General features: G+C 38.9%; 2 protein-coding genes across 6 annotated transcripts; one reads left to right on the top strand and one right to left on the bottom strand.

Moving 5' to 3' along the window:
- Positions 1–962: 962 nt before the first annotated feature.
- On the bottom strand, positions 963–9,963 carry si:ch211-171h4.5 (sialoadhesin). Its single transcript, XM_063899954.1, has 12 exons — positions 9,909–9,963; positions 9,641–9,727; positions 9,222–9,430; positions 8,680–8,833; positions 8,310–8,464; positions 7,309–7,465; positions 5,177–5,313; positions 3,895–4,033; positions 2,846–2,942; positions 2,457–2,475; positions 1,823–1,900; positions 963–1,344 (listed from the first exon to the last, which is right to left on the bottom strand). Exons 1-12 carry the CDS (start codon positions 9,946–9,948, stop codon positions 1,255–1,257), a joined length of 1,362 nt encoding a protein of 453 aa, XP_063756024.1. The 5' UTR covers positions 9,949–9,963; the 3' UTR covers positions 963–1,254.
- Positions 9,955–20,465, top strand: LOC134875394 (chemerin-like receptor 2). Of its 5 annotated transcripts, XM_063899956.1 has the most exons (4): positions 12,576–12,645; positions 16,244–16,308; positions 17,321–17,501; positions 17,742–20,465. In XM_063899956.1, the coding sequence occupies exons 3-4, from the start codon at positions 17,328–17,330 to the stop codon at positions 18,609–18,611; spliced, it is 1,044 nt and encodes a 347-aa protein (XP_063756026.1). In that variant the 5' UTR covers positions 12,576–12,645; positions 16,244–16,308; positions 17,321–17,327; the 3' UTR covers positions 18,612–20,465. The 5 variants fall into 5 exon arrangements, with proteins under 5 accessions (XP_063756030.1, XP_063756025.1, XP_063756026.1 ...); XM_063899960.1 differs by lacking the exons at positions 12,576–12,645; positions 16,244–16,308 and adding an exon at positions 9,955–10,193; XM_063899955.1 differs by lacking the exon at positions 16,244–16,308 and having other exon boundaries at positions 12,521–12,645.
- The last annotated feature ends 7,158 nt before the right edge of the window (positions 20,466–27,623 follow it).

Below are 27,623 nucleotides of genomic sequence, written 5' to 3'. Positions count from 1 at the left end.
CACTCAATTCCTTTAGAACAGGGAACAAAGTAATCATGGCTTATAAGGAACTGATTCAAATGCATTTTCCCATTTAACCATTTAATGATGAATTAGGCCCTTACTGCTGTAGATGATTAAGAGAAGCAATGAGTCATCAGTTAGTGACGGTACAAAACAATTCAAAACAGGTTTTAAAAAATGTATGGCTGATTCAGTATCAAGGGTCAGTGTTCATGTTTTGTTTAAATTCATTATTATTCATGGCATTTAAGTTGAGAAAAGTAAAGATTAAGTTGGAACATTGCATTTGTGGAGCCTTTTATTACAATGTGTGTTGATTGGTTAATAATTGTGTCTGTTTGTGTGTCTTAAAGGAAGCAGTCCTATTGAAGACGTGTGGAAAATAAGGCTGCCAGTGTCTGCACCCAAAAGTCTCAAAATGTACGAATGAACTGAAAGGCAGATAAGGCTATTGGAATTCTGAAAAAACTAGGATTTCATTATTTTTCTTGAATGCCGGGTTCAGAATACAAGGTAATTTTGTTTATTACAATAGTCACTGTGTCAGATTAGGCGATTTTATTAAGTGTTAAAAGCGTAACTTGACTGCACGACCAATCGAGTCCTCCCATCTTTCATGATCGGTAAAAAGAGAACTAGATTACTTGAATTCAAACAGTAGCTGTGAGTGTAAAGCTGGCTGTGTTGTGTTCCAAAGCCTAAATGAAGGATAAAAAAATGACTGACTGCAGCAACAGCATCTTTCTCATCAGTGATCTCGGCTTCTCCATGTTTGCAGTTGAACAGAGCTATTGGTCAAAATCACGTTGTGGGGGAAAACATCGAAACAATTGTTGGCCAAAGCTGATGGCTGTTGCCTTATAATGAATTACAGGAACATGTGCAAAAGTATGTAAGAAATCTACTGATTGAACAATAAAAATAATAAAAGCATGATACAGATCAAATGTGATGCTAGCATTCATATTTAGGCATTAATACCTTCTTCCTTGATTCATACTCGGACCTCATACACATGCAAGTCAATTACGAAAATAAAGAAAAGTTAAAACCAAACAAATACAAACACCTCTACTAGTAGAGAAAAGGCAAAAAAACGTTATAACTATGAAATAAAAAGTTGTGATTATGGAAAAAGAAATGGATGGATAACATGAGAGTTAAGTAAAATAACAGGATTAGAAGTTCAAGATCACATTGATTTTGAGGTGCTGTTGCATTTTTGCCCTCTTCCACTGCATTCCCTCACGTTTACTTTGACAGAGGAGTATTGTTGAAAGTGGCTTGCAGAGCGATGGTGTTCTGATAGATGGAAGCGTCAGGAGGGGTCATCGTTTTAGGCTGTCGATGATGAAGCAAAGTGGAAAGAAAAAAAATACACATTAGAGAACAACAAAACACATATAATTATATAAAATGATAATACTGTAATTTAAATGTTTAAACCGACAAAACATTTTGAAACATTAGGATCTCCAGAAGGACAACCAGACTGCTTCTTCCCTGCCTCCCTAACATGCGAGTCATTCCCTATCACCTGACACACCGCCCCCCCCCCACACGCACACACACACACACACACACACACACACACACACACACACACACACACACACACACACACACACACACACACACACACACACACACACACACACACACACCACACCTGGACAGCTGGTCCCACAGGGCTTTCTGACTCCCAACTCATGGTCAATGGCCCTAGGTGGTGATGTGGCAATCCACATATCCATCTAGCAACTGTTTTACATATTCATTTTTTTACATATTTTCATTTAAGTAAACATATAGCAGATACCTGGAGTTGCTCATAGTCAGAGTTGACACTGCAGGTCCTCAGATTAGTGTTGGTGTGTTCTCCCTTCACTTCGATCATCTGAAAAAATGCAAAATATAAAGAACTCTTATTATTAAAGTCAATGAGTGGCACCTTCCTTTATCTTCATGATGTTAAACACTTTATTTATTTGGAACATGATGACATCGACAACCAAGATACACAGACAAATTAAGTATATTTAAAGTTGTACATTTTGTAGGTTGGTTGATTAAAAAGGGAGGAATAAACAACTATCACGACAGCATCAGATGTTTTTCATCGAATATGATGTTTTTCAGGATGTGAGAGTATTGGATCCCACAACTCAAGTACATTTGTAAGAGAGTGGCTAAAACATCTTCAGTAGTTGCTGAATTGAAGGTATTCTTATGTCCTGCATCGTACCTTTACCCTCACATTTCCAGCATATTTCTTATTAGGACACGTATCAACTCATGCACGACGCATATGCAGTATAACTATTTGCCCTTCAAGACATTGCACCATTTTGCTTTTGAAAATCAATTGGACCCAAATTGCTTAATAGTTCCACAGAGGGGACATTTGCATTTGCCTGTCACTTTCTCAGTTTGAGTTAAGGCTTTCCGCTTACCTTCAGCCTCCGGGATATACTGAGGAAGAGCGGAAAAACAAACACAAGAACTGTTAGCTGAAGGAGGACCTTTTTCTTTAACACCAGCATTTGAGGTTTCCAAAAAATGGAAATGGCTTATATTTAAAACAAAATCTTGATTCTTATTCATTCATTACTTGAACCTTTTTTAAAGCATATGGAAATATATTTATAGAGAAACTTCATTTACAATATAGCCAAGTAAAAACAAAAATATACATATAATCCAAGGCACCAAGAAAAATCATAATGATTTTGGGTAAAATAAATCAAGAACAATATTTGGAGGGGAAATAGGATGAAATTAATACAAATCACACTAAGGATAAAAGTGATATAAGCTTTATATTGCTCTTGAACATTCTTACCCTTGATATTTGTACACGTCTACAACAACAGTCATGATGCAGAGGAGCAGCAACACGCCACATATAGTGTAGGGAAAAACAACACCCTGAATCCTGCCTGGAAAGGAGGATTAAAACATGACAGAAAAACACATGTTATAATACGTCCTTTATTGTAAAACATGAGATTTTAGTGTCTTTTCTATTATACTATTTCAAATTATGATGCAATATATAAATACTGAGAAAGTATCAATACACTGAATCTCCTTCCTATACACGGATGTGTAAAGAGAAGTGGATACAGCGTCAGAAGGTCGGCCCCGTTCAGAGAGTTACTCAAGCCAAAATTCAGCGACTGTAGATCCAAAAAGTATCTGGGCACTTGAGTTTTCCCTTAAGCCCAGTTTCCATTGTCCTATATCGGCTCAGTCAAATTGAATGGAGATGGAAAATAATTGTAATGCATTTTACAACTTAACCTAATGATTTAAATAAGGTCTAGAAAGATGCTCGTACTGGGCAGGTTATCTAAAAACAAATGCATGATTGGCGCACACATCTTTTTCCCACTATAAGTCAGGGAAATATTTTGGCGCTGAAATGATGTCACGGACTAGAAAGTAAGGTGCTTCAAAGTCTGACGCTCATCCTGGCCTTTACCCCATATTGAGCAACTGTGCATTCAAACAAGCTTCTCTAAGGTTTTAATGTCACAAAAACAAAAGAAGGAAAACAGATTGCAGAAGTATCATAGTTTATAGTGTCGCTGAATTGCAACACCCATCCCTTCAAGGGATTTTGTGAAACTAGGAAATTACTTAAAGGGGCAGGCGCTGAAATGGAGGTTTTGAGGAGGTTGAATACATGTCAATGAAACAGATTGAATGAGGAAAAATTTAAACCAAAATACAACTATCATCGTTAAAAAAAAAAACATGATATGTCACCTTTAATTAAAAAGTAATTAAAGAGATACCTCCTCCTTGTCAGTCTTTCCGGCTTGTAATGAAGGACCAGAAAAGCAGCACTAGCATTAGAAAGCAGTAGTGTTACAGCCATATGTTTACCTGTGGTGGTTTTGACCTCCAGAGATACAGGTCTGGACCTCTGAGAGGCCTTCTGGCTTTGAGCCTCACACAGATACAACCCGCTGTCCATCTGGCTGACCTGCAGGACCAGCTTTTCTCCTTTACCAATCTTAGTCAGCTGTGATTAGGAGAGGCAATACATATTCCAGTTAAAAAATCAGGTCAGAATAGTTTTAAAAAACATTCCTAACCCTACTTCCAGGACTTAAATACAGGCAGAGCTGATGACGAGATAAAGTTCAGCTGTACAGGAGGTCAGGTGGTTGTAGGGCTATAGGGGAACAGGTGGAACTAATAAAGCCAGAAGAGATGATCAGAACAGATGTGAAAACACACAATGACAGGAAGTAAAAAAAAACACTAAGGCAAAACTCATCTTTGTGTACACTTTGTCTCTTTTTTGGGAAATGAAAAAGTTTCTTATATGTGTGGCATTGGGGAAGGATGCAAAACGAGAACACAAAGAAAGGGAAATGATTTCAGAAGCGCCAACATATTTACACAATATTGTCATGTGATCAATATTAACAATTTATATATAAAAAAAAGTTGTAATATCACAGTTACTAACAGTGTAATCCTGTCTCTGCTACATATTTGTACAACTTAATGCATTCTCCTTCCAGGTTATCCGAATAGTGTTGGATGGGGTTTAAGTCAGGGCTCTGTTCGGGCCAGGAAAGTTTTACAACAACAAACTGGTTTCTTTATGGCCCTAGCTTTGTGCCGAGGGCCATTATTGTGTTGAAACAGGAAAGGGCCATTTCCAAACTGTTGTTGATGGAACACTTTTGTCTAAAATATCATTGGTCCAACATGACGACCCCATCAATAGAATTAAGAGCCTTGTTTCATACGAGACAATGAACTGTACGCTGAACATCCAGGAAACTATCTGAAGAGCATTGTTCGTTATACTTTCGGGCCCACCTTTTTTGATCTAAGCTTTTCCAGGGCTTGCTCGGAGTCAGTGCTCAATTGCAAACCAGTTCTATGTTTCCATTGCAGCTGTGCCGTTTCTTCGCACTAAAAACTGGTTTCCATTTGGAACCAACAAAGTTCTGGGTAAACTTCATTTACAGCACCATTTTGCCAAACGTTGTCCATTAAAACAGAAAAACGATTCACCAACTGAACCAAACTAGCACCAGCACGGAACTAGAATCAAACTGATGATCAGTAAAAAGAGGTAATAGACTTAATTCATATGATTATTCACGTATAAAAAATGACCTAACATGTAATAAATACAGTCTGGTACCTTTCCATAGTCGTCTCTGTACCAGGTGTAGAGGCTTACAGGGGGGTTGGCCTGACTGAAGCATGTGAGTGTCACAGTTTGGCCCTCATCGACAGGGACAGAGTAGCTGATGGTTGCCGTGGTGTCTTGAGGACCATCTGTTGGGAAACAGACAGTGATATATTGTGTTAAAATAATAGTTCACCAAAAAAATGAGCAGGCTGTCTCAGAATGTCTCTTTACTATAGTACCGTAAGTAAGAACAGCTGTGACGTACTTGAACTTTTCTTGAGTATTTCCATCCTGAATTAATACTTCACTTTTCTACGTTAACTTGATAACATACACTTCAGTAGATAATGCAACAGGAAAGCATCAACATTAATAAGTGATGTTATAGGTTTATACAATAGAAGACTTTGTAAACTTCTCAACCCAGCGCTTCTTAAAGTAAACAAAAATGATAGCCCTACTTCACCAGCTGCATTGTAATGTAAAGTAATGCATCAATAAGTGTAGACATGTTCAGAAAAGGGCCATTGTGCACAATGAGAACTTTTGCTTTTTGATGCTAATACTTCTGAATGAATGACCTTTATTTGTGCTTGTAACACAAAACGTTTACTTTAATTCAGGTCAGGTCTGAGTTCTTCTTACACACAGTACCACTGCCTGTCGTACAGTCACAAAGGCACCTTGTGTCATGTTGCAGCCATATACTTTACTGTTAATTACTTCTGTCAAAACCAAGCTAGGACTTGTTCAGCTCTTTAAATACTGACAGCTTTAAAACAAAACTTCCGTCTGTGCATGAAAATAAAATCCCCTTCAGGTCAAGTGAGTAAAAGTCATGTTGAAACAAGTGGGCTGTATTCCCAAACCACACTGTACGGTCTCTCACACATTCATCAGCTAAATGGTCAATAAATCAGCACCAGTTTGTTTATATTGAGGGGGTTAGGAAGGAGGAAGAAGGAAGGGAAGAGGAACTTGTTAAATCTGTCAGTGAGTGAAACAATGTATAAATCAATCCATACTGGTTGTTATTCAGAGACTCCAATAGAAAAAAAGGGACTTCTCTCAGTGACTGTAACAGACTAATTAACCTTGTAAAAACATTTCATGTATTCTGACGAAGTGGTTTCTACACTTTGGGAAAGTCAAAGCAATATTCCTCACCATAGTCGTTGGTTAAATAAGGTATGTTTATACCTAAAATCGGTTGTGGAAAGTATAAATACAATAATCAAAATACTATACTTTAGTACAATTTTGATGTGCTCTTTACTTATTTCAATTTCCTGCTACTTTATTCCTCTACTCTACAACAGTTCAGAGTTCAGAAACCATTGTAGTTACCTGTTACAATTTTAGATTATAAAAACAAATTATCATCGACAGATTACGATATGATTATGAAATGTGATATTTTGTTATAGATTAAGCCGCAATGTAGTATATTAAGTATATAATCAGCTGCAACATTAGACAAAAAAAACAGCAACCCGTCACTGCTTATACTTCTGTTAATCTGATATGAATTACCTTTTTGAGTACATTTTATTGATGATACCGTTGTAATTTTACTTGAATGGGTGCTATTTTACTTAAGGGTTTTTCCCTTTCCTGTAGTGTGTCAATGGTCTGAAGGGCTAAAATCCCAAAGTTTTACAGGCTGTCTCTTACACAGGGGGGATTATGTTTATGATTCTCTGCTATTTCCCTATCTCGTGAAAGCCCTCAGATGTATCAGTAAGTAAAAGTAACAGCACATAATTCATTATTATCATCTAAGTACCACAAAAGTTTACTTAAAGTTTCTTTCAACCGCAGACTCTTTTTACAACCCCATTGTTTCCTGGCCTTCGGGTTAGAAAAAGTATCATCATGTAAACAGCTTCTGAAAGTCATTTGTTTGATTTTGATTTTTTTCCTTTTTGTAATTCCCCCTGTGGAACAGTAACATCTTTTATGTCTGCAATTTTAATAAATGTGTCATTAATGTCACAATCCTCCTCTGCGTGAAACATAGTTTACCCTCCACTTCTCACAGAGGTTTTTGAACTCTCCTCTGCTTTTAATTTAAGGACATTTTAAGTAAACTATATTATGGTCCCTAAACAGATTTGTTTAATAAACAGTGAGTGGCTCACACAGGATGCTGAGTCTCTGAGATTCTGCAGACGAGTGGCTGCTGCCCCCTGTTGTCAGCGGGTAGGTCACAGAACAGGAGAAGCTCTGGTTGTTGTGGTGCGCTTCAGCACTAAAGGTCAGCGTGGACATCATGATCATCTGTCCATCGTTTAAACTCTGCTTTGACAAAACAGGGAGGAATCCTCTTAATTACTGACACGTTGTCAAGAGGGTGTATATAATTTTTGAATAATAAGAATCTGTTAAAAAATACAAATAGGATCAAAATACATTCGATAAAAGGGATGAAAATTAAGATAATGTAAAATAATGAGAATATGTAGAATAATGACCTCCATGAGACAGCAGTGGAGCTCATTTCACTCTAGATATACAGTTTGGTGGTCTTATCTTTAATTTTCTAATCAAATGTTGCTCAATCTTGATGTCATTTGTGACTCTAAAATAACATGTGTAAATTAAACAAGTGCAACATTTCTGTCCTAAATGTAAGAAGTAACAGAGGTAAAGTACCATAAAATGAACATACTAAATTCCAAATCAAATATACGTAATATGTTTGATGTATTTCATACTGTATTTACCGATAATTAGGTAAGGCAAAAAAAAATCAATCTTTTTGAGTGATAAAAAAAATCTTTAGATGATTATTTTTTTTCATTTTTGTACAAAACCTATTAAACACTGAAATAAATCACACTGTTCAACTGAGTTACATATGACTTAAAAACATGAACACACACACTGTAGTTTTCCGTTATAAAAAATAAATCCCCAACCAATTTGTAGACATGCCTGGCAGTGTTCTGGAAATGATTGTGCTCTCTGTGGCTCACATCCCCAAGACATTACATATTTCAAGGGATTCTTTGACATGAACCAAAAATATAGAATAACGTTAACATCATTGTGTAGGCGGGCTATGATTCATAAGTAGCCTGAATGTGCAAAGTTTGACATGCAGCAATGTGAATAAATGAATCAGTGAATAAGTGATCACCTGCATTTGTGTAGTCTTTTGACTAGAGTTGTCTTCGGGCAGCCAGGTGATGGAAGGGGGCATGCTGTGGCAGGGCACCGTGACTGAACACTGCAGTCTGACCTGGGCTCCCTCTGACACCTGACCCACAGAGGACAACATGGAGGGGGGGAGATCTGTCCAGGAAAAGTCAGATATGAAATATCACAGGTAACAAAGAAACAGGTAAAGCTATGAGTCTAATAGTTGATGAATGCTCCACAAAAAAACTTTTCTGTTACCATCACTCAAAGTTATTAATACTTAATGGCCAGATGTACATTTGAATTTAACACAGAAGGACCACAATTAACCATTTTCAACTGCCTGTGCTCCTTTCATCCATTCATACCTGGTTGGGCACTAATTGTGACTCCATTACCGAAACTGTACTTTAAGTGGTTTGAACACTCAAGCCTGAAGAAGTACTCGTCGTTGTTGTCCTTTCGGAAGTTGTTGAAGATTGTAGTGCAGTTCTTCTGTTTGATGTCCCCTGTTAGTTTCCCCTTAAAGTAGAAAATATTGTTTTAAATTCTTGTGATGATCAGAAGTTTCCAAAGATATCAAAATACCAAATATGTCTTCTTGTGATAGGATCACAACTGACGATATGCAAATGTGGGCCTTGGAGTATAGTGGGAGCTAGGACCATATCTTGAAATCCGACCTTCATTGAATTCTCTTCTTCACACCTTTGAAGTTCCGTGATTGCATTTTGATTGGTTACAATGGCAAGTTTTTTGTCAAATTCTGTCAACACACACACACACACACACACACACACACACACACACACACACACACACACACACCCACACACACACACACACACACACACATGGACAGACTCACAGGATGCAAACAATAGAGGCTGGTAAAAAAAAGAAGACGTACTTGTATTAGGTTCAATTTAGGAATGTGTGCAATTATGACCCGCGGACCGAACTGTGTTCCTTTCATCCAAACACCACCCTCGGAGCAGTTGACAATGTTTGCCTCCTCATTGCTTGGGATCATGAAACGGCATGGGATTGTGACACAGGAGTCACTGATGACCAAGATGGTTTTGGGCAGCATGATCTCCCAAGTTTGACAAGAGACACCTAGAGGGGCAAATTGAATGTCTTGAAAGTGCAGTTTATCAGGACAAACAAAGAACATTCTCTCTACCAAAATATGTCTTATTTCATTCAATTTCTTTCAAACACTTTACTTGCCCAGGCTCAGAAGGAAGCTTTCATTTGAGTGGAAAAGGAAAATGAAATACAAACTATACTTCCACCTTGTATAATAGCAATCAGGGAACTACTGACCTTGCATCAGAGCGATGAGCAAAGTGACAACTGCCAAACCAAAGCCCATTTCAGCTGAACGAGATAAAGCGTTTAGATCCAAGATAACTATAGAACAGAAAACAAATAAAGAGAGCCATAGAGATAAAGAGAAATACATTTCCACTAATTTCCACAAGGAACATATTTTTACATTGTCTTCCAATCACAACACTTTGATTTTATCAACGACAGTTTGAAGTTTATTATAAAGGTATAATACAATTAAAAACAAAAACTGTATTTCTACCTGCCAAGTGATGTTGAGCTGTTCGCCAAAGCAGACTCATGTGATTTTGTGTATGTGATTGTGATGTGGAAGAGGAATTTATATGTTCAAAAAGGAAGTGTTGCAGTTAGGAAATTGTATCATCTGAACTTCTGAGTGTCTGTACTGTTTTATGTGGTGAAATCTCGAATGTGTGTATTGTATTAAAGGAATAAGAGTTAGTTAAATCAGGTTTCAGAAAACATCGCTCTACAGAATCAGCTCTCCTCAGGGTTTCCAGTGACATCATGATGGCATCGGATGCAGGTGATTTGTATTGTTGTGTTTTATTGTACATTTTACAGTTGTAATTATGTGTTTTTTTGTGTACTGTCTATAAAGCACTTTGTACATTCGTGTTGAGAAGTGTGCTATATAAATACAATTGTACCTACTCACTCACTCACTCACTCACTCACTCACTCACTCACTCACTCACTCACTCACTCACTCACTCACTCACTCACTCACTCACTCACTCACTCACTCACTCACTCACTCACTCACTTACTTACTTCCTTACTTACAGTGTTCTGCTATTGTTGTTGTTTCAGTTAATCACTTACCTTTTGGGGCATCTATCGAGCTATAAACTCATTTGTTAACAGGTTAGCATGCTAACATGTGCTCAACAAACACAAAGTACAACTGAGGATAATGTGAGTGGTTTTGCAGATATTTGAAATAATTATATTCACTCGTGGTGGCATTTCAGTACACATTTTTTGTTAATTCATTCAGCAGATGCTTAAGGAAGTGAAAAATGTCAACGGCACTCGAGAAAAAATCAACAGGATATCCCAAAAACCATTACAGTTCCTCTTCTAGCTATGATGTACATCTGTACCAAATGACTTACCATTACATGCAATAGATTAGATATTTCAGACTCCACCAAAAGACCAGAGCACTGCTAAGCTGCTACAACGTGGCTAAAGATAGACTTAAATGCAATCAAACCTGTTGAACAGTATGTCTTTGCCCGTTTTGTGCACAATACAAAGGTTTTAGCAAGGCTTCAAAAACTTGAATGCAACAATGAAACAACTTCCCTTTGTGCCACTAGAATGCAGCATAAGCAGGAGAATCAGATGCTTAAAACACGGATTGCAGATGCCAGAATGCAGCATTGCGAGACAGAACACAACTTGAAAGAAAACATATGCATATGTCACCAACATAGAGTATATAAACTGCTTAATGTATTACCTAAACAATCATGAATCTTACATTTAAAGGTGTAACATATGTTTAATGCACCCTAAACATGTCTCCATACAAATGACAGTCTTTCCTTCGAAGGAAAATATAAAGTGCAAATCTTTGTCGAATATCTTTCCCTCTGACTGCGGAACATTCTTTTGTTGTGAGCTCTGTGCAACATCAGGAGATCATGAGCCCTGCCGAAAGGAGGAAGTGATTGATACAGATTGAAACATTCTTGGAAGGCAGTGTAAGGAGGACCACATATTTTAAATGTTAAAGTGAACAGTTAATGACCTTTAGGGTGCAGTTACGTTATAGTTGACAGTTTACTTTATTTTTCCAGAGGCTAAATATAGCCTAAAATTACTAAAGTACTTTAGTGTTTATTATTTATTTATTTTTAGAAAACAAAAAATTGAATTTATCTGCATTCATGCCACAAACAGCAGAGAATTTGATGAATAAAATCAATACTTGAAATAACTATGTTGATGTTGTTTTAGCCACCCTTTGGAAGTTTATTTTTATTATTCTTCCTTACTTTCTACAACAAGAATATATCTATGACCCCGTTAGTCATAAACAGCAGTGAAATAATTTGTATTTTGACCGCCCCCCTCAAAAAAAGCATAATAACCCAAAGCAAGGATTAACGTTTGCAATGTTTGTGGATCTTGATTTGTTTTCGTTGTGGAATAATGAAGATGATCTAAAGTTAGCTGTCTTAACAGCACAGGGTCATTGGTCTCGTTTAGAGGACTCTGATTGGCCGAGGATTCTGAAGAAGAAAGAAACGACCCTCTCTGATTAACACAAGACGGTCATTCACTCCATGTGTTTATGCAGTATATGGGTGTGTGTGTGTGTGTGTGTGTGTGTGTGTGTGTGTGTGTGTGTGTGTGTGTGTGTGTGTGTGTGTGTGTGTGTGTGTGTGTGTGTGTGTTTGTGTGTGTGTGTGTGTGTGTGTGTGAGTTAAATAACAAAGTGACTGTGTGAGAGCAGAGAATAAATCACACAGCCAGACACGTATGACACTAAGAGAGGAAAAAGAGGAAGGTGTGTATGTGTGTGTGTGTGTGTGTGTGTGTGTGTGTGTGTGTGTGTGTGTGTGTGTGTGTGTGTGTGTGTGTGTGTGTGTGTGTGTGTGTGTGTGTGTGTGTGTGTGTGTGTGTGTGTGTGTGTCTGTGTGCGTGTGTGTGTGTGTGTGTGTGTGTGTGTGTGTGTGTGTGTGTGTGTGTGTGTGTGTGTGTGTGTGTGTGTGTGTGTGTGTGTGCGTGCGTGTGTGTGTGCGTGTGTGACAGACACACTCAAACACATGTCCATTTTTAGGCAATGAAACCATTTACAGTCACAGTGAAACAGTGGAACAGTGGAACAGTGGAACAATGCATAAACACAAACACACACACACACACACACACACACACACGAAAACACATCCTCACTTCTGCCTCTGACCACACACACTGAAGCAGCAGACCTCATCGCTGTGATACCAGTTTCACAACTACAGGTAGGAAATACATTTTGTAAGTCTTATTCCACAGATGAGATGTGTTACACACTGCGTGAAAACACTTTTCTAGCAAGATAGTTACAAATGAGTAACGCGTCTTTCTTTATTTAATCAGGGGCTGTGCGCAATAACAAAAACCTTATATATACAATGGGAAGGGAGGTCTTGTGAACAGGGTTTTAAGTAAATTGCCTTTTCCGTCCTTGGATAATAATAACAAAAAAGAAGGAAGAAGAAGTTGATGCTGATAAGGGAAACATTTGATGTGTGTTTGGCTCATTGGTGGCGGGGAAACTCAATCAATTCTCTTTGTCATGATTAACTCCTCAACGACCAACAATGGTTGGCTTTCCACTCTGATAATGGTGATGTTGCCTGACAAAAATACATATAAAGTAGAGTGCAGTGAAATTATTTTAACTGACAGTGTGCGGAAAGAGTCTAATCTAAAAGAGACAATGCACAACGGATAAAATACTATTTAAATACAAATTTATATTTAACTATAAACATGTTGGTCAGTTCATGTAGGTGCTAGAAAAAAATACTATTTGTGATTTCAAGTTTAATGTTGTTGTTTTTTTATTAGACAATGACTTATAAAGCAGATAGTTGTTCCCTTCTCTGTAAGAAGTTTTCAGTGGACTAAAATGGTCAACCTGTTTGTGCATTTTAGAATAAAGTACGACCAAACATTTTCAACTATTGTGTTTGTTTTTCTCTCCATATTACCACCACTCTCATAATTATCCTGGGAGCCTCTTCAGGGGTCTCGAGTTTAATGTTGGAAAACACTGATTCACTGTGTTTGTAAAATAGCCAAATTATGGGAAATAGAAACAGAGAGCATTTAAAATCAACAGCATTTGGTGCTGAGACCTAAAGAGTAACTTTAAAAATGATGACTTGTTAGCCAAAGTTGTAAGCAGCTCGGGGCAAGATGTGATACCAGTTTGCAAAAGTCGTAGTGGTTAAGAACAGGAAGTCTACATTAACCTCAGTTAATTTATTTTTGCCAGCGCTTCAAGAAGCTGCTGCTGCGGTTTTGTGTTGAGCTGTTTGGGCATAGTGCATCTGTGGTATTTTTTGTTTATCTTCTGAACGTTCCCAGCGCAGCGATGTTTAGAATGTTTTTTCTAACTTGAAACTTTTTTTTAATCATCTGCTACAAATGATCAAATGTCTACTTTTCAACAATCTGATTCCAACACTAAACACATTGACTCAGTCCAGTTCATTGAAACTTTCCCTTCTCCATATTATTATTGGAAACATTCTTTTTATTTTAGGATATGATGCTTTAACACGGCCAGCAAATTGTTGCATAGCCAAAATCCCCATCTCCGCACTTTCTAACGTAAGAACTTTAAAGCCTAATAGCTGTCAAATATTAAATTGCTTAAGGGATTTGATGCAAACTTGTGGATGCCTTTTATGCAAACTTTCTGTGAGTCTGCAAATCTGCAGACTTTCCTGGAGACTTGACCATAGTTCTAATCGATTATTTATTAAAAAGTGGTTGTCCTATTTTCTACGTATATATCAATAGACTGTTCTATGTTCTTATCAGTGTATGACGCTAAATGAGGAAATGTATGCACATTTTTCAGTGGATGGATGGATTCAGTGTTAAAATGCATTCACTACGGTCATTTGATTTTAACGGCAAAATAAGCTTTAAAACCCATCTGTGGTAAACAATTAAACATGTTATTTCATCACTTTATTTCATCTTATGCCCTTAGCTTTTTATGAGTACTGAGGAAGGAGGCCTGAGATCTTAGGGTTTTGGTCACAATTGAAGGCAGAGCAGTGTCGACCCAAATGAAGGATGTACAAGGCAAAGCAGGGCAAGGCAAAACAGAAGTAACAAAACTCTCCAATACACATAACGCAGAATAAGGATCTGACAACTACAAACAGTAAACCAGAATTACATACATGCCAGACTCAATCACACAGACAAGACACAGCTTGGGAGGGAAGGCAAAACACGAAGGTGCCAGGTGGACAGAATCAGGTAATCAAACAAGAGGGCACAGAGAATGGATGTAGAAATAGCATAGCACAGGGGGTGAACACTTTTCAAAGTAAAACAGGAAGCACAACAAGATTGTGACAATTGTATTGCCAACAACTGCTTCTCTGTTATTGTAGAGCAGATGACAAAAAAGACATATATAAGTCAGGAATATAAAACTAATAGTCATCCATGAAAAATTGCTACTTGAACCGACAGATACGGAAGAAATGCTAAATCCATGTCAAACCGCAGCTGAATAGTGTCAACGACTTTTTGTTTTGTTTTAGGATAAGATAAGAACTACTTTATTGATCCAAGACTGGGATTTTTTTTTTTTTTAAATAAAGCACCAAATCACCAAGACTTCTGAAAAATAACAAATTAATCTAAAAAGGAGAACAAAGTGAAGCTATAACTCAAACTTTCTAGAAGTGGTCATAAGATTGTACCTTTGTTTCACAGTCTCATTAGACTCTGTTAGGATCATGCATGGTGATGATTACATCTTTGAAATACATCAAGAGGCTCCACAGATATTATTCTCACATCACATCTTACAAAGTCATGCTTGAGGTGGAAAGTTGAATTCCCCGGTGGTAAACCAGATAAAAGTGCAACATTTTTGATGTTGAACATGCAACGTTCGTACAGCGGTTTTATCAGATAAGAAACACTTGCAACTCAAACTGAAAAGTGTAACTAAAAAAAAGGCTCCTGTAAGAAAGATACAACACATTAATGTTAAATAGCCTATTTTTACATCGCACCATATCTAAGTTACTAGTTTATCTAAATCCATTAAGTCATCATTTAATTATTTCGGCTTTACTCATTTTGTTTGTCTCCAAATTCAAATTCACATTTATACTCCATTTTATTTCAGTGGAACATTTTGTACTTTGTACTTCTTTTTTTTTTAACTATATATAAACAATGGGTACTTTTGGATTATGTTTGACTTACAAAACATTTGAAATGTTTCTAAAATACCATGCGTATATATTAAACAACCAACATGATATAAGGCAGTTAAAGGCCGTTTAAAAGAAATAAAACTTAATCAATAGACATTTAAAAAGCTGTATTGTTGACAACCATAGCTACAGTTTTTCTTCTTCCCTGTGTTTGCTTGTGCATCGCTGACATTTTTAATGATTTACATCCACCTGTATAACAGTGTCAAACCATTGTTCAAAACTGCGCTACAATCGTTGCCTAAATCTGTTGTTATGTTGAAATTTACCTAAACCTTAGGAAACTTCCTCAATCTCTTTCCACTTTTAGTTTATCTGTTTCCCCAATAAGTTGATGTTATTGTCTTCGTTACATGATGTCTTTGGTTATTCAGATAATTGTGACATGTTTTTATTTTACTAAGTTTTTAGGAAATTCTATAATTGAGGTATTTTTGTATATGTTTCCCCTTTGAGGGCATCTGTTTCCTTCTGTAATCTACAGAAACACACTTAACTTCTCAGCTGGATTTTTATTTATTATTTTGAAGCTCAACTGCATTTGCTCCCACTGGTAAGGTCCCTTTTAATATATGTATTGTCATCTGCTTGTCCTCAGCCTCAATGAACCTAATGTCTACATCTGGTTGGCCTTCTCTGCCATCTTTGATCTCTGCACCAAAGGTTACTGTGTTATCCTGCTAGTCATATCAACAACCATTTGATGTCTTCATGTCAGATATCACTATGTGGGACATGGGATCTGTTGCATACTCATCTGAGGCAATCTGAATGGGAAAATTGTGGGAATGGTCTTGACAAACTTACATATAAACAGAAACGTTGTGAAATGTTGCATATTTGTCTCTTAACCTTATAATGAAAGGATGGATTTTGTATCTTTAAATGTATTTTAAGGCAGCATATTCTCAGACACTGTTGCACAATGACTCAGCTGGTACATCTGACATGTCAACAAACACAGTTAATACACAAACCCATATATTTAACCCATATTTATAAAGTCTCATCATGTCTATTACCGTAGCAACATATGAAAATAAAGGGGTTTGTGATCAGAAAAGTTGACTGAAAGATGTATTTCTTGCACATATTCTTCTTGGTTGGAGTTTTTAGCATGAAAGCAAACGAGGAAGTAGTCTAAGCCCACACTTCATTCAAGAAAAGGGGCGTTCACACCGGCCCTGTTTAGTGCGGTTAAATTCAACCCTGTTTACCCCCTTTGGTTTCAGTTTGTTTCGGTTTGTTACTTCTCCAAACTTGAATCGAATGTGGAGCAAAACTTCCCTTTTGCTCCATGTTCGGTTGTCGTTGTTTCCAACCTGGTCTCGTCCATGTTCTGTGCCCGTTCCCATCTATGTTACCTGCCTGTTCCTGTCTGTCCGTTTAACTGCTCCTGTTCGTGGTGTTCCCTGTGTCCCCTTGGGGTTAGTGTTGGTTAGGTTCTTCTTTGTTTTTAAGTAAAGCTTTAATTTGAATAAATCCTGCCTTTTGTTTGGACCTGGATATCGGCCTTCCTGTCTCTGTACTGTGGTTGGGTCCTATCTCCCCCACACCGTGACATTTAGGTAACCAACTCCAACCCCCTTATCCTCTTGATCTGGTATGTTTTCTTTTTTGATGTCTGCTCGAAACAGGAGTAATATTTTGACTGTGTTGTATTCTCTTTTTCCAGCCACACAATGTTTCTCAATGCCTCCTTTCCACTCCTGAAGCCTTCCAAGAATGACCAGGCATCAATTAAGGAGGCTGAAGCCATAATGGAAAACATCTCCATTGTCCTCTACGCTGTTACTGTCCTGCTTGGCATCCCAGGGAACTCCATAGTGATCTGGGTGGTTAGATTCAAACTCAAGGTGGATTTCAAATGTGAATAACAAGTTACAAATGTATAAAAAGGAAAGGTTTTTCTGAAGCTGATTGTCCTGTTCTTGTTTCTCCTGAGGATCAGCTCAGTGTAAACAATACTTTTTTCAATTCATGCTGCAAACTTACTTTATAATGAAAATAATTCAAAACAATATCCAAGACATTCTTCTGTTTTCCTCTTTATTGACATATTTTATTGCTTTTCTTCTGTTTTTCCTCATCCTCAGCCAAAGGTAACCAACGTGTGGCTGGTGAATCTGGCGATAGCAGACTTGATCTTCTGCATCACGAGAATCTTCTCCCTCACTAAAAACCTCTTCTTCGACCACTGGCCATTTGGCATCTTCATCTGCAAGTTCAACGGCTTCTTCAAGTACGCCAATATGTTCTGCTCCGTCTTCCTGTTGGCTGTGATCAGTGTGGACCGAGCCCTGTGCGTCTGGCATCCCGTCCTCACAAAGCGGCATCGTAGCATATGGGCCGCCAGAGTGGTGGCTTTCTGTGTTTGGTGCTCAGCGATCATCTTAAGCACTCCATACTTTGTCTACCGCAAAGTCTACCTGGGGAAGAACAACCTGAGCAAGTGCTCTTTGGAGGTGAAGGAGGGAAATACCATTGCTAAACCAATTCTCTACTCAATCCGCTTCCTCTTTGGCTTCATGCTGCCTTTCCTGGTCATCCTCATCTGTTACATCCTTTCAGCAATTGGTATCCGTCGCACCCGCATCGCAGGGAAGTCTCGCCCCCTGCGCATATTGGCATCATTAGTTGCTGCCTTCTTCCTCTGCTGGGCGCCTTACCACTGCCTCCTGTTGGTGAAGATGGTGGACAACAAGAACTCTGTACTGAAAATCTGGCACCCTTTGGCGAAGGGCGTCGCCTTTTTGAACAGCTGTGTTAACCCGCTGTTGTACTTCTGCATGGGGTTGGAAGTGAGGGGGCGGTTCAGGCATAGTCTCGCGCGGGTGTACAGTAGAGCTCTGGCAGACTATGTGGAAGGACAGGTGACCCAATCCCACGACCAATCTCGGGATGAAAGCAGCGGGCCAAAGCACAGTACTGCTGTAGTGGCAGGAAGCAGTCACACAATAGTGTGACTCCCAAAGTTTCCTGAACATGTCTTTGAGACTTTGAAACTGGTGGTTTTTATTATTAAGTCACACTGGAATGGCAGTTGTCTGTGATTTAGATCAAATATCTCACATATGTTTAGATCAGCTAACTAAATCCTAATTGAATGGATAGCTTTATGATAAACTTCCCTTTAAGTGACCTAAAATGACACATATTGACATACAACAAAATATACCAGGACTGCCAAAAAGATAAGATCTTGGAAAAGTAATTTGTTTTTGTTTTTTTAATGTCTTGTATTACAAATTCTACAGAAGAAAAAAAGAGGAACTCATTAATACCAACATCCCTGTTGTCAAATATGCTGTGTAGCTATCGTTTTTTTTTTTTTGCAGGGCATTCTTTTTGAAAATATCCTCCAAGAGTCTAATCTACTGTTTATTGCATGTTCATATGTATAGAAGTATTCATAGTGCTCATTCTTGCAGACCATGGAAGTTGTATAAAGTGCCACTGAAATATAGTAGAAGGTAATACGGTTTGTTATAGTAAAAGGAGTAGTATAATATTATTATTAACTGACTTTCTCAGTATTTTTGATCAAAGCAATCCTATGCCTAAAATGTAAACCTCATGATGAAGTGGCTCATTGGACACATGTTGATATACGGAGATCAGATTCACAATTTCCTGTAAACTGTGTACTGATGTTTGTTATTTAAGTCACGGATGAAAAGTGGAACTGTGGTAAGTCTGGAGACATAGGAAAGACAAGAGAGGGAAGTGAGACTATTCAAAGGAAAGCCAGTTATAACTTGACACTGTCCTGTAGTGAGGGGTCAAACTGAAGGAAAGATGAAATGAAACTGTGCATTAAATCCATTTGAAAAAAAGTGCATTCACTAGAGTGCAGATCTCTGCCTCTGGTTTCTTACAACAACACAGTCAAAAAAGACAGGATATTTATTAGCTGTGAGCTATTAGCCACACACACGATGGAGTAAAGAGACCAACAGTCATGACGGTATTAAACAAACAATAAACTCAATTTTCCCAAAATTTGAATCATCACAACCACAAGACCTTTAACATACAGTGATGAATACAACAAAATATTGGTCTTATTGGTCCAGTAGTATGGGAGATTAGCCATGGAAAACAAGGAAATGTAAAGGTAGGACCGTCCTTGGGTTCATACGCATATCTTGTGTTCTACCATCAGATACGGTCAAAAGGGTTTCATTAGTGTAATTGTAAACTCTGTGGGCAGTTTATTTGTTGCTGTTATGGGACACATGCACATGTAAAATAATAAAATCAAGCCTTGACCAACACAACAAACATCAGTCCTTAGCAACTGGCTCATAAAACATAGCTCTATCAACTCTTCAGATTACTTTCACCTCACTAAGATACACATATATGCAATCATGCGGTTGATCTTTAAAGGTATTATGGTACTTCTGTTCTGCTGAGTAGGCCTACTGTAGCAGCAGTATTATGATGAATTTTTGAAGCTCACAGAGTCACACTTTGATGTAAAGTTCACAGCAAAGAGGGCTAATGACCTTATTTCACACTTTGTTGTTGTACATTTGTTTAAAACATCTGTGTCATATAATCATACTGTATTAAATACTACTATAACATGCTAATATCAAGTCCTAGCAAATATTTATATATATTGTGCAAAGGTGTCAACCCAGAGGCCAAAAGCTGCAACAACCACAAGTTACCAGTGATGGTGGTCCGGGATAATTTAAAGTTTGTTGTAGAGTTTTAATTTTGCTGTCTATACGCTGGCTACAGCCAACCAAAAGCATACTTGGCATTGTCATAACATGACAAATAAAAACATTTGTTTTTTTTCAAAGATTTCACTTTGGTAATTTTTCCTCCAAAACAGCTACTTGGTACTTCTTCTGAGGATAAAACTTAATGAATTACATTGTATCTGCTTCCATAGTACTTAGTCTTCAAGAAATTAGTCTTTCTCTTGGTATAAAATGTATTGGCTGTCAGGGTTGGGGAAACACCACCCAAGTGCAGTAAATCAAGGGGAGCAGGTAAAGGTGAAAAAACTAAAAGCGAGCTTTATTCAAAAGCTGTTGATGAAAAACACTTAGCTCCAGACATGAAGGGCAACAGGAACAGGCAGGTAACATGGACAAGATCAGGGAAGAAATGATGACTGAACAACAGATAAAAGGAAAACAGGGACTAAATACACATGGGTAATCACAAGACAAGAGACAGCTGGAAGGGGGAGGAGAAACACAGGGGCAACAGGTGAACACAATGATGCAATCAGGCACAGGAGGGAAACGCAGACAGGAAGTGAAGCTTAACGAGTGACACAGGAGGGGAAAACATTTCAAAATAAAACACACAACACAAAGACATGACAGATACGAAACTTTATTTGTTTTAATTTAATATTGTACCACTAATAACACTTATATAAGGTGTATTTTATGTTAAGATCATTGTCATAACAGCTATTAATGTTCATGTCAAACTCCATGGACCATAAAAGTGAATACATTTATATTCAAGACTTTAAAAAAGATTTCAAAGATTCAAGATTTTAAACCAGAGAAGTTAATACCTCTTAAAAAGAGAGACAGGAAACATGAAATGTCAATCAATCAACCCGTAAATAAAGCTTGATGTAGGGATGTTCACAAACCATCATTATAGGTGATAAATGAAATCAAAATTAAAACATTTGTCACTGTTGTTCATACCGAGACATTCTTTCATTTTTCAAAAGAGACCCGTGTAACTGTTATAATTCAAGAAATCAATGTAAAAAAAGTCCCGAAAGGTGAAGTTTTTAATTAAACATGCATTCATTTTCTCCTTTTAACATTGCTGATGTTGTCCGTCATAATCGTGTAGGTAAAGCTTCACATTGTATTAAATGTTGCTGAGTTAAAGCAAAAGATTCACAGTTTAATTCAGTTTTTAAGTAAATAGCACAAGTTCAGATCCTTGAATAAAAACATAGCGATACACAGGGTTACCAGCTAGTTTCATGGTTTTTGGTGAAATTCACACACACACACACACACACACACGCACCCTGAAACACACTCCATTTCATCATGTTAAGGTAAAGTGTTTACTTATATCATAAATTATGCAATTATGAAAATAAGATCAAGTTAGATTCTTGCAAATCATATACAAAGCATTTGGTTGTTTCCAAGTGAAAAACAGGTATTGTTGTTGTTGTTGTTTTGGTGTTGTTCGTCATTGTTTTACACCATTGTTCCACTTCTGTTGTAAGCCCTTGAATACATAACATCTTCACCGTCATCACTGTCGTAGCTGTCATAGCTTTCATTTTGCAAGGACATCTGCTGGAGGAGTCCAAGGACATCTGCTGGAGGAGTCCAAGGACATCTGACACTGCTCTGTGGTAATCCTACCTGCTGCCTCACTGCTGCCTGAGGCCTGCTGCTGCACTGCTCTGCTACACTGCTCTGTGGTAATCCTACCTGCTGCCTCACTGCTGCCTGAGGCCTGCTGCTGCACTGCTCTGCTACACTGCTCTGTGGTAATCCTACCTGCTGCCTCACTACTGCCTGAGGCCTGCTGCTGCACTGCTCTGCTACACTGCTCTGTGGTAATCCTACCTGCTGCCTCACTGTTGCCTGAGGCCTGCTGCTACACTGCTCTGTGGTAATTCTATCTGCTGCTTCACTGCTGCTTGCTGCCTATGGCGTGCTGCTACACTGCTCTGTGGAAACCCCATCTGCTGTTTCATTGCTGTCCCATGCGTCATGTACTCCTCTTACCCTGCCTAGCCTGCTTGCTTGCTGGCCCTTTGGTTAATTAGCCTGCTTGCCTGCTATCCCTTTGATTAATTAGCCTGCTAGCCCCTTGGTTAGCTATCCACATTCCCTGCCAGCTAATCTAGCCAGCCTCTGCCTGCTATCTGCTCACCAGTGCCTGCTAATGTTTCTGGTGGTTACTTGCTAACACTCATGTAGACTATGGACTAACAAGTCCGTGACTGTGGATATACAACTTGTGGGTGAGTGTGACCTAACTTATCCAGCTAACTGTGCTAACTGTTAGCAGCAACTTTTTTTCCTCGAACCTAGCATGGCCTGCCTCAAACTATTCAATGTCCTCCTTCTCCTTGCTTTCCTCCTTACTGTCTCGCCCCCCTCATCAGTTGCGCACATGGGGAAGTTGATATTCTTCGACCCCCCTCATTTGCCTGACCATCAAACTGACTCAGTCAACATCTATAATAGAGACTTGGCTTCCCTGCTGTTTACACTGTCTCTGGGGTCACCATCAATTGTAAACATTACTATTCCTCCTCTGTCTTCATGTTATGTTATGAGTCTTCTCAGCAATATGATTATTTTACCTTCTAATCTTCCTACACTTGACAAATGTAAACACAATGACTCATCCTCCCTTTGCCGTGCTCTGATTGTGTTACTACTCATAATCTCTGGTAATGTTCATGTCAACCCTGGTCCTTTTGATACTGTTCCCCCTCTCAATGGTTTTCAGTCACATGATCTCTGTTTCCATGATTTTTGTGTTAGAAACAATATGGGTTTTCTGCATGTAAATGTAAGAAGCTTGGTGCCAAAAATGGACCAACTTAAAGTCTGGGTGGAATCCTCCAATCCCCATGTCCTTGTCCTGACTGAGACATGGCTCCGTAATTCTGTCTCCTATCCTGATACCAACATTAATGGCTATAATCTATTCCGCCAAGACAGATCATCTAAAGGTGGAGGAGTAGCAATCTACTCTAAAGAACAACTACACTGCTCAGTGGTACTTGCCAAGTCTATTCCGAAACAGTTTGATCTCTTGATCATTCAGATAAGGCTATCGAATAATTTTTGTATTACAGTGGCTGGCTGTTATCGCCCCCCCTCAGCCCCTGCATGTACTCTTGAGGCTCTTAGTAGAGCACTGGCACCTTTCACTAAGTCTGAGCTTGTTCTGCTTGGTGATCTCAATTGGGACATGCTTAGGCCTCCTGAGAAAGTCATACAGCAGTTAGACTCCCTTAATCTCCAGCAAATTATCACCCAACCAACCAGGCTCAACTCCAACTGTCCGGAGAAAGCTACCTTGCTGGATGTAATTCTTACTAACACTCCCCATATGTATCAATCTGGTGTGTTCTGCAGCGACCTCAGTGACCACTGTTTTATAGCCTGCATTCGCAAAAACATCTCCACCAAACAGCCCATTACCATCAGCATTAAGCGCTGTCTAAAGCATTTTAACACCCAAGCTTTCCTCCATGACCTGGCCAATATTAACTGGCACAGAGTCAGCCTGGTTCCCTCTGTGAATGATGCGTGGTCTCTGTTCAAAGACCAGCTTAGTGCTGTGGTCAATAAGCATGCCCCCCTCAAGAAACAACGGTTGAAAAATCGTCACAGCCCCTGGTTCACACAAGAGCTCACATCTCTTCTCCATCAAAAGAATGCTGCATGGAGAAAAGCCCGTCTATCAAAGTCTCCCACAGACTTCCTCAAATTCCGGCAACTCCGCAATAAGGCTACACAAGCCGTACGCCAGGCCAAATCTGGTTACTTCAAGGCTCAATTCACACAATGTAGCTCCGATCCGAATGCTTTCTGGAAAACAGTAAGAAAACTTCAGAACAAGCCCTCAGCCATGCCTGTTTCACTCAAAGTCAATGATCTTGTCATCTCAGATAAGACTGCAATGGCAGATACTTTCAATAGTCACTTTGTAAAGTCTGGCTTTGTCTTTGAGAACACACTGTCCAAAGGCCCTACTATATCGCCTTCCACAGCCCATAGTCTTCTAAGCCCCCCACACCTGCACCCTCCCACACACAGCTTCTCCTTTCGGCCTCTTACAGAGGGGGAGGTTTTAAAGGAACTGTCTGCTCTAGACCCCAAAAAATCAGCTGGGTCTGACAACCTTCCCGCATTTTTTATTAAAACTGCAGCTCCCATCATTGCAGCACCCATAACCAAACTCTTCAATCACTCATTCCACACGGCTGAAATACCCTTTGACTGGAAAGAAGCCATCGTCCTGCCCTTGTTTAAAGGTGGTGAGCAGTCAGATCCAAATAGCTACAGACCCATCTCCATCCTGCCCTGTGTGTCCAAGGTATTTGAGAAGCTTGTGAACAATCAGCTCACTAACTATCTTAATACTTTTGGTATACTCTCTGACGCACAGTCTGGGTTCCGCGCTGGGTATGGGTGCACAACAGCCACTTTAAAGGTATTAAATGACATTACATCCACGCTAGACACCAAACAACATTGTGCTGCTATTTTCATTGACCTTGCAAAGGCCTTTGACACTGTTGACCATCCCACCCTCATCAGCAGGCTGAGTAGTATTGGGGTCATAGGTCACTCGCTGGCTTGGTTCTCTCACTATCTATCTCACCGGGTGCAACGCGTAAGGTTCGATAACTCACTCTCTCACTCCCTCTCTGTCACAAAGGGTGTTCCTCAAGGTTCTATACTTGGCCCATCACTGTTTTCCATCTATATCAATAACATTCCCCTAGCTGCTGGCAATTCACTCATTCACCTTTATGCCGATGACACCATCTTATATGCCTCTGGTCCTTCTCCCTCCTCTGTCCAATCCACGCTCCAGGATAGCTTTCTCCAGGTACAACATGCCTTTACACAACTGAAACTGTCACTCAACACAACTAAGACAAAAGCCATGTGGTTTCATCGGAAGGGTGTACCCTCTCCGTCTCCCTTAAACATCTCCACCTGTGAGGGGGCAATCTTGGAGCAAGTCTCCACCTACAAATACCTGGGTATCTGGTTAGACACTACAATATGTTTTTCACATCACATCTCCCAGTTACAGTCTAAGGTGCGGGCTAAACTTGGTTTCCTTTACCGCCACCGCCACTCTTTCACTTCCTCTTCTAAACTCACGCTTATAAAAATGACTATTCTCCCCACACTTGATTTCGGTGACACTATCTATAGAACTGCCTCTAAGGGCACTCTTGCTAAACTGGACACACTCTATCACTCTGCCATCCGTTTTGCTACAAACGCCCCCCTAAATACTCATCACTGCAGTCTTTACTCTCTGGTAAATTGGCCATCGCTTCATACTCGTCGTCATATTCACTGGCTCACTCTCATTTACAAGACCATCCTTCATCAGACACCCCCCTATTTGTCCCGCCTGCTGCATCGTCTACCTACCACATATAACACTCGGTCCTCTCTTCGCATCCTGCTAACAACCCCTCAAACTAGATCCTCACTCGGCCTTGCATCATTCCAGTCAGCTGCTGCCACAGACTGGAACGCACTACAAACACACCTCAAACTGGTCACTTTCATTTCCATTCCGGCCTTCAAACACTCCATCTCACACCATCTCACTGATCCCTGCAAGTGTTTCCCCTCCGTCTAATCCTTCAGCTCAGTCTCCCATTTGTGCACCTAGGCCCGCTGATTTAATGGTTTTAATGATTTTGTATAACCAATCCTTGTTTTCTATGTCTTTGTATGTTTTTTAAGTGTCACCTATTTTTGTTTTATGTCAGGCCATCTTTGTAAATAAGAACTTGTTCTTAATGATCTGCCTGGTAAAATAAAGGTAAAATAAAATTTTCATCCTCCTGTAGGGAATGAAGATAATTACTTTATATCAATGATACCACACCTAAAGCCTCAACCATGAACAACAGAATGGGCAACAGTTTTTCCATTCAAACCCATGTATTAGAAGGGTGGAGTATGACGCTGTATGTATATTTTAATAGCTGACACATATTTGGTATCTCCTGAATAACTCTCCTCCGATTCTTTGTCCACTTAACTGCGCTAATGAAAAACCCAAGCTCAATTATAATTTATTAAAGAACTTGGCAAGTGTGTCACTCAGGAGATATGTCTAAGAATGTGGAGGTTGTAAAGTGAGTTCAGTACATAAGACTTTAATTACATTAAAACATGGGTTATTTTGCATGATATCTCTTACCCCACATAACACGCAGGGTCACCTTTTAAGATTTGTCTTACATATGTACAACTGCAAAATGTAATGCTATAATGGCTGTTGGCTGATGACAAACCTTTATCACTGAGGTAATAACAGGAAGGTCCAAATGTAACAATGCTGCTGTGTTATATGCACCTTGTCGAGCGTTTCCTCTCAGTCGCATGTCATCAGACACGCCCTGCAGCTGTGTGACCCAACCTGGAGCAAATCAGCTGAATATTACACAACAGAAACAAGTGTATGTCATGAATTTTGCTAATAATTCTAAATATGCTCATTTTGAGACTTACTCTGGTTAGGGCAGATGATGACAGGATTATCTCTGAAACCAAATAAAAACCAAAATATTAGAAACAGACCACTACAAAATATTTATGATGGAAAACTAGTTTTCTGTAGTCCCCGAATATATATCAACCAACATTAAATGTAATGTTAAGTGTATTTCTCATAATGTATTTCAAACGGCTTATTGCCAATGTGAGCAGTGGGAATAAACCATACCCATGGATTGTTTCTGATGGAGTTTCCTTAACTATACAATCAGTTTACATTGTGTTGTTTGAATAAATGACCAATCAATGTTCCAACATCAGATCTTACCTCTGCTCCTCCTCAGGTATTTTCACATTCTCCACAATGCTGTTTCGGGGTTGAGTTTCAGGCCCAACGATATCCGTCTGGCTGAGGATGTTCTCGTCTGCACTGCCTCTCCGACAGAGTTTTCTACAGCATTTGGCCCGCGAGAAAAACCGTGAGCTTAACTCAAACATGCAAAAATGCAACATTGTTGAACTGATTCAAAGTATTAGCAGTATTTCAAATGAGGGAATAAGAAAGGTTTGTGTTTTAATGTCATTAAAACAATAGCCTTAGTGAACACCTGACAGGGAAGTCATGCTATTTAAATTTGAAAGTCCTAAAAATGTATTTGTTAAAACTCAGGTTGTTTATGAATACTGGAGACTCTAATCTAAGGTTTCGTTCAAATTGAATCTCCAAATTTGATGACATAA

Source organism: Eleginops maclovinus, chromosome 13, assembly GCF_036324505.1.
Source record: "Eleginops maclovinus isolate JMC-PN-2008 ecotype Puerto Natales chromosome 13, JC_Emac_rtc_rv5, whole genome shotgun sequence".
NCBI classification, from domain to species: domain Eukaryota; kingdom Metazoa; phylum Chordata; class Actinopteri; order Perciformes; family Eleginopidae; genus Eleginops; species Eleginops maclovinus.
The sequence above is the reverse complement of the archived record's forward strand: the minus strand, read 5'-3'. Positions and strand labels throughout refer to the sequence as shown.

Excerpts from the sequence above, each read along its gene's own strand:
- si:ch211-171h4.5 (XM_063899954.1), bottom strand. The coding sequence starts at position 9,948 with ATGAGTCTGCTTTGGCGAACAGCTCAACATCACTTGGCAG. Across the intron at positions 9,728-9,908 it reads AGCTCAACATCACTTGGCAG|TTATCTTGGATCTAAACGCT; the intron begins GTAGAAATACAG and ends TCTGTTCTATAG. Across the intron at positions 2,943-3,894 it reads GGAGGTCAAAACCACCACAG|GCAGGATTCAGGGTGTTGTT; the intron begins GTAAACATATGG and ends CCTCCTTTCCAG.
- LOC134875394 (XM_063899960.1), top strand. The coding sequence starts at position 17,328 with ATGTTTCTCAATGCCTCCTTTCCACTCCTGAAGCCTTCCAAGAATGAC. Across the intron at positions 17,502-17,741 it reads TGGTTAGATTCAAACTCAAG|CCAAAGGTAACCAACGTGTG; the intron begins GTGGATTTCAAA and ends CCTCATCCTCAG.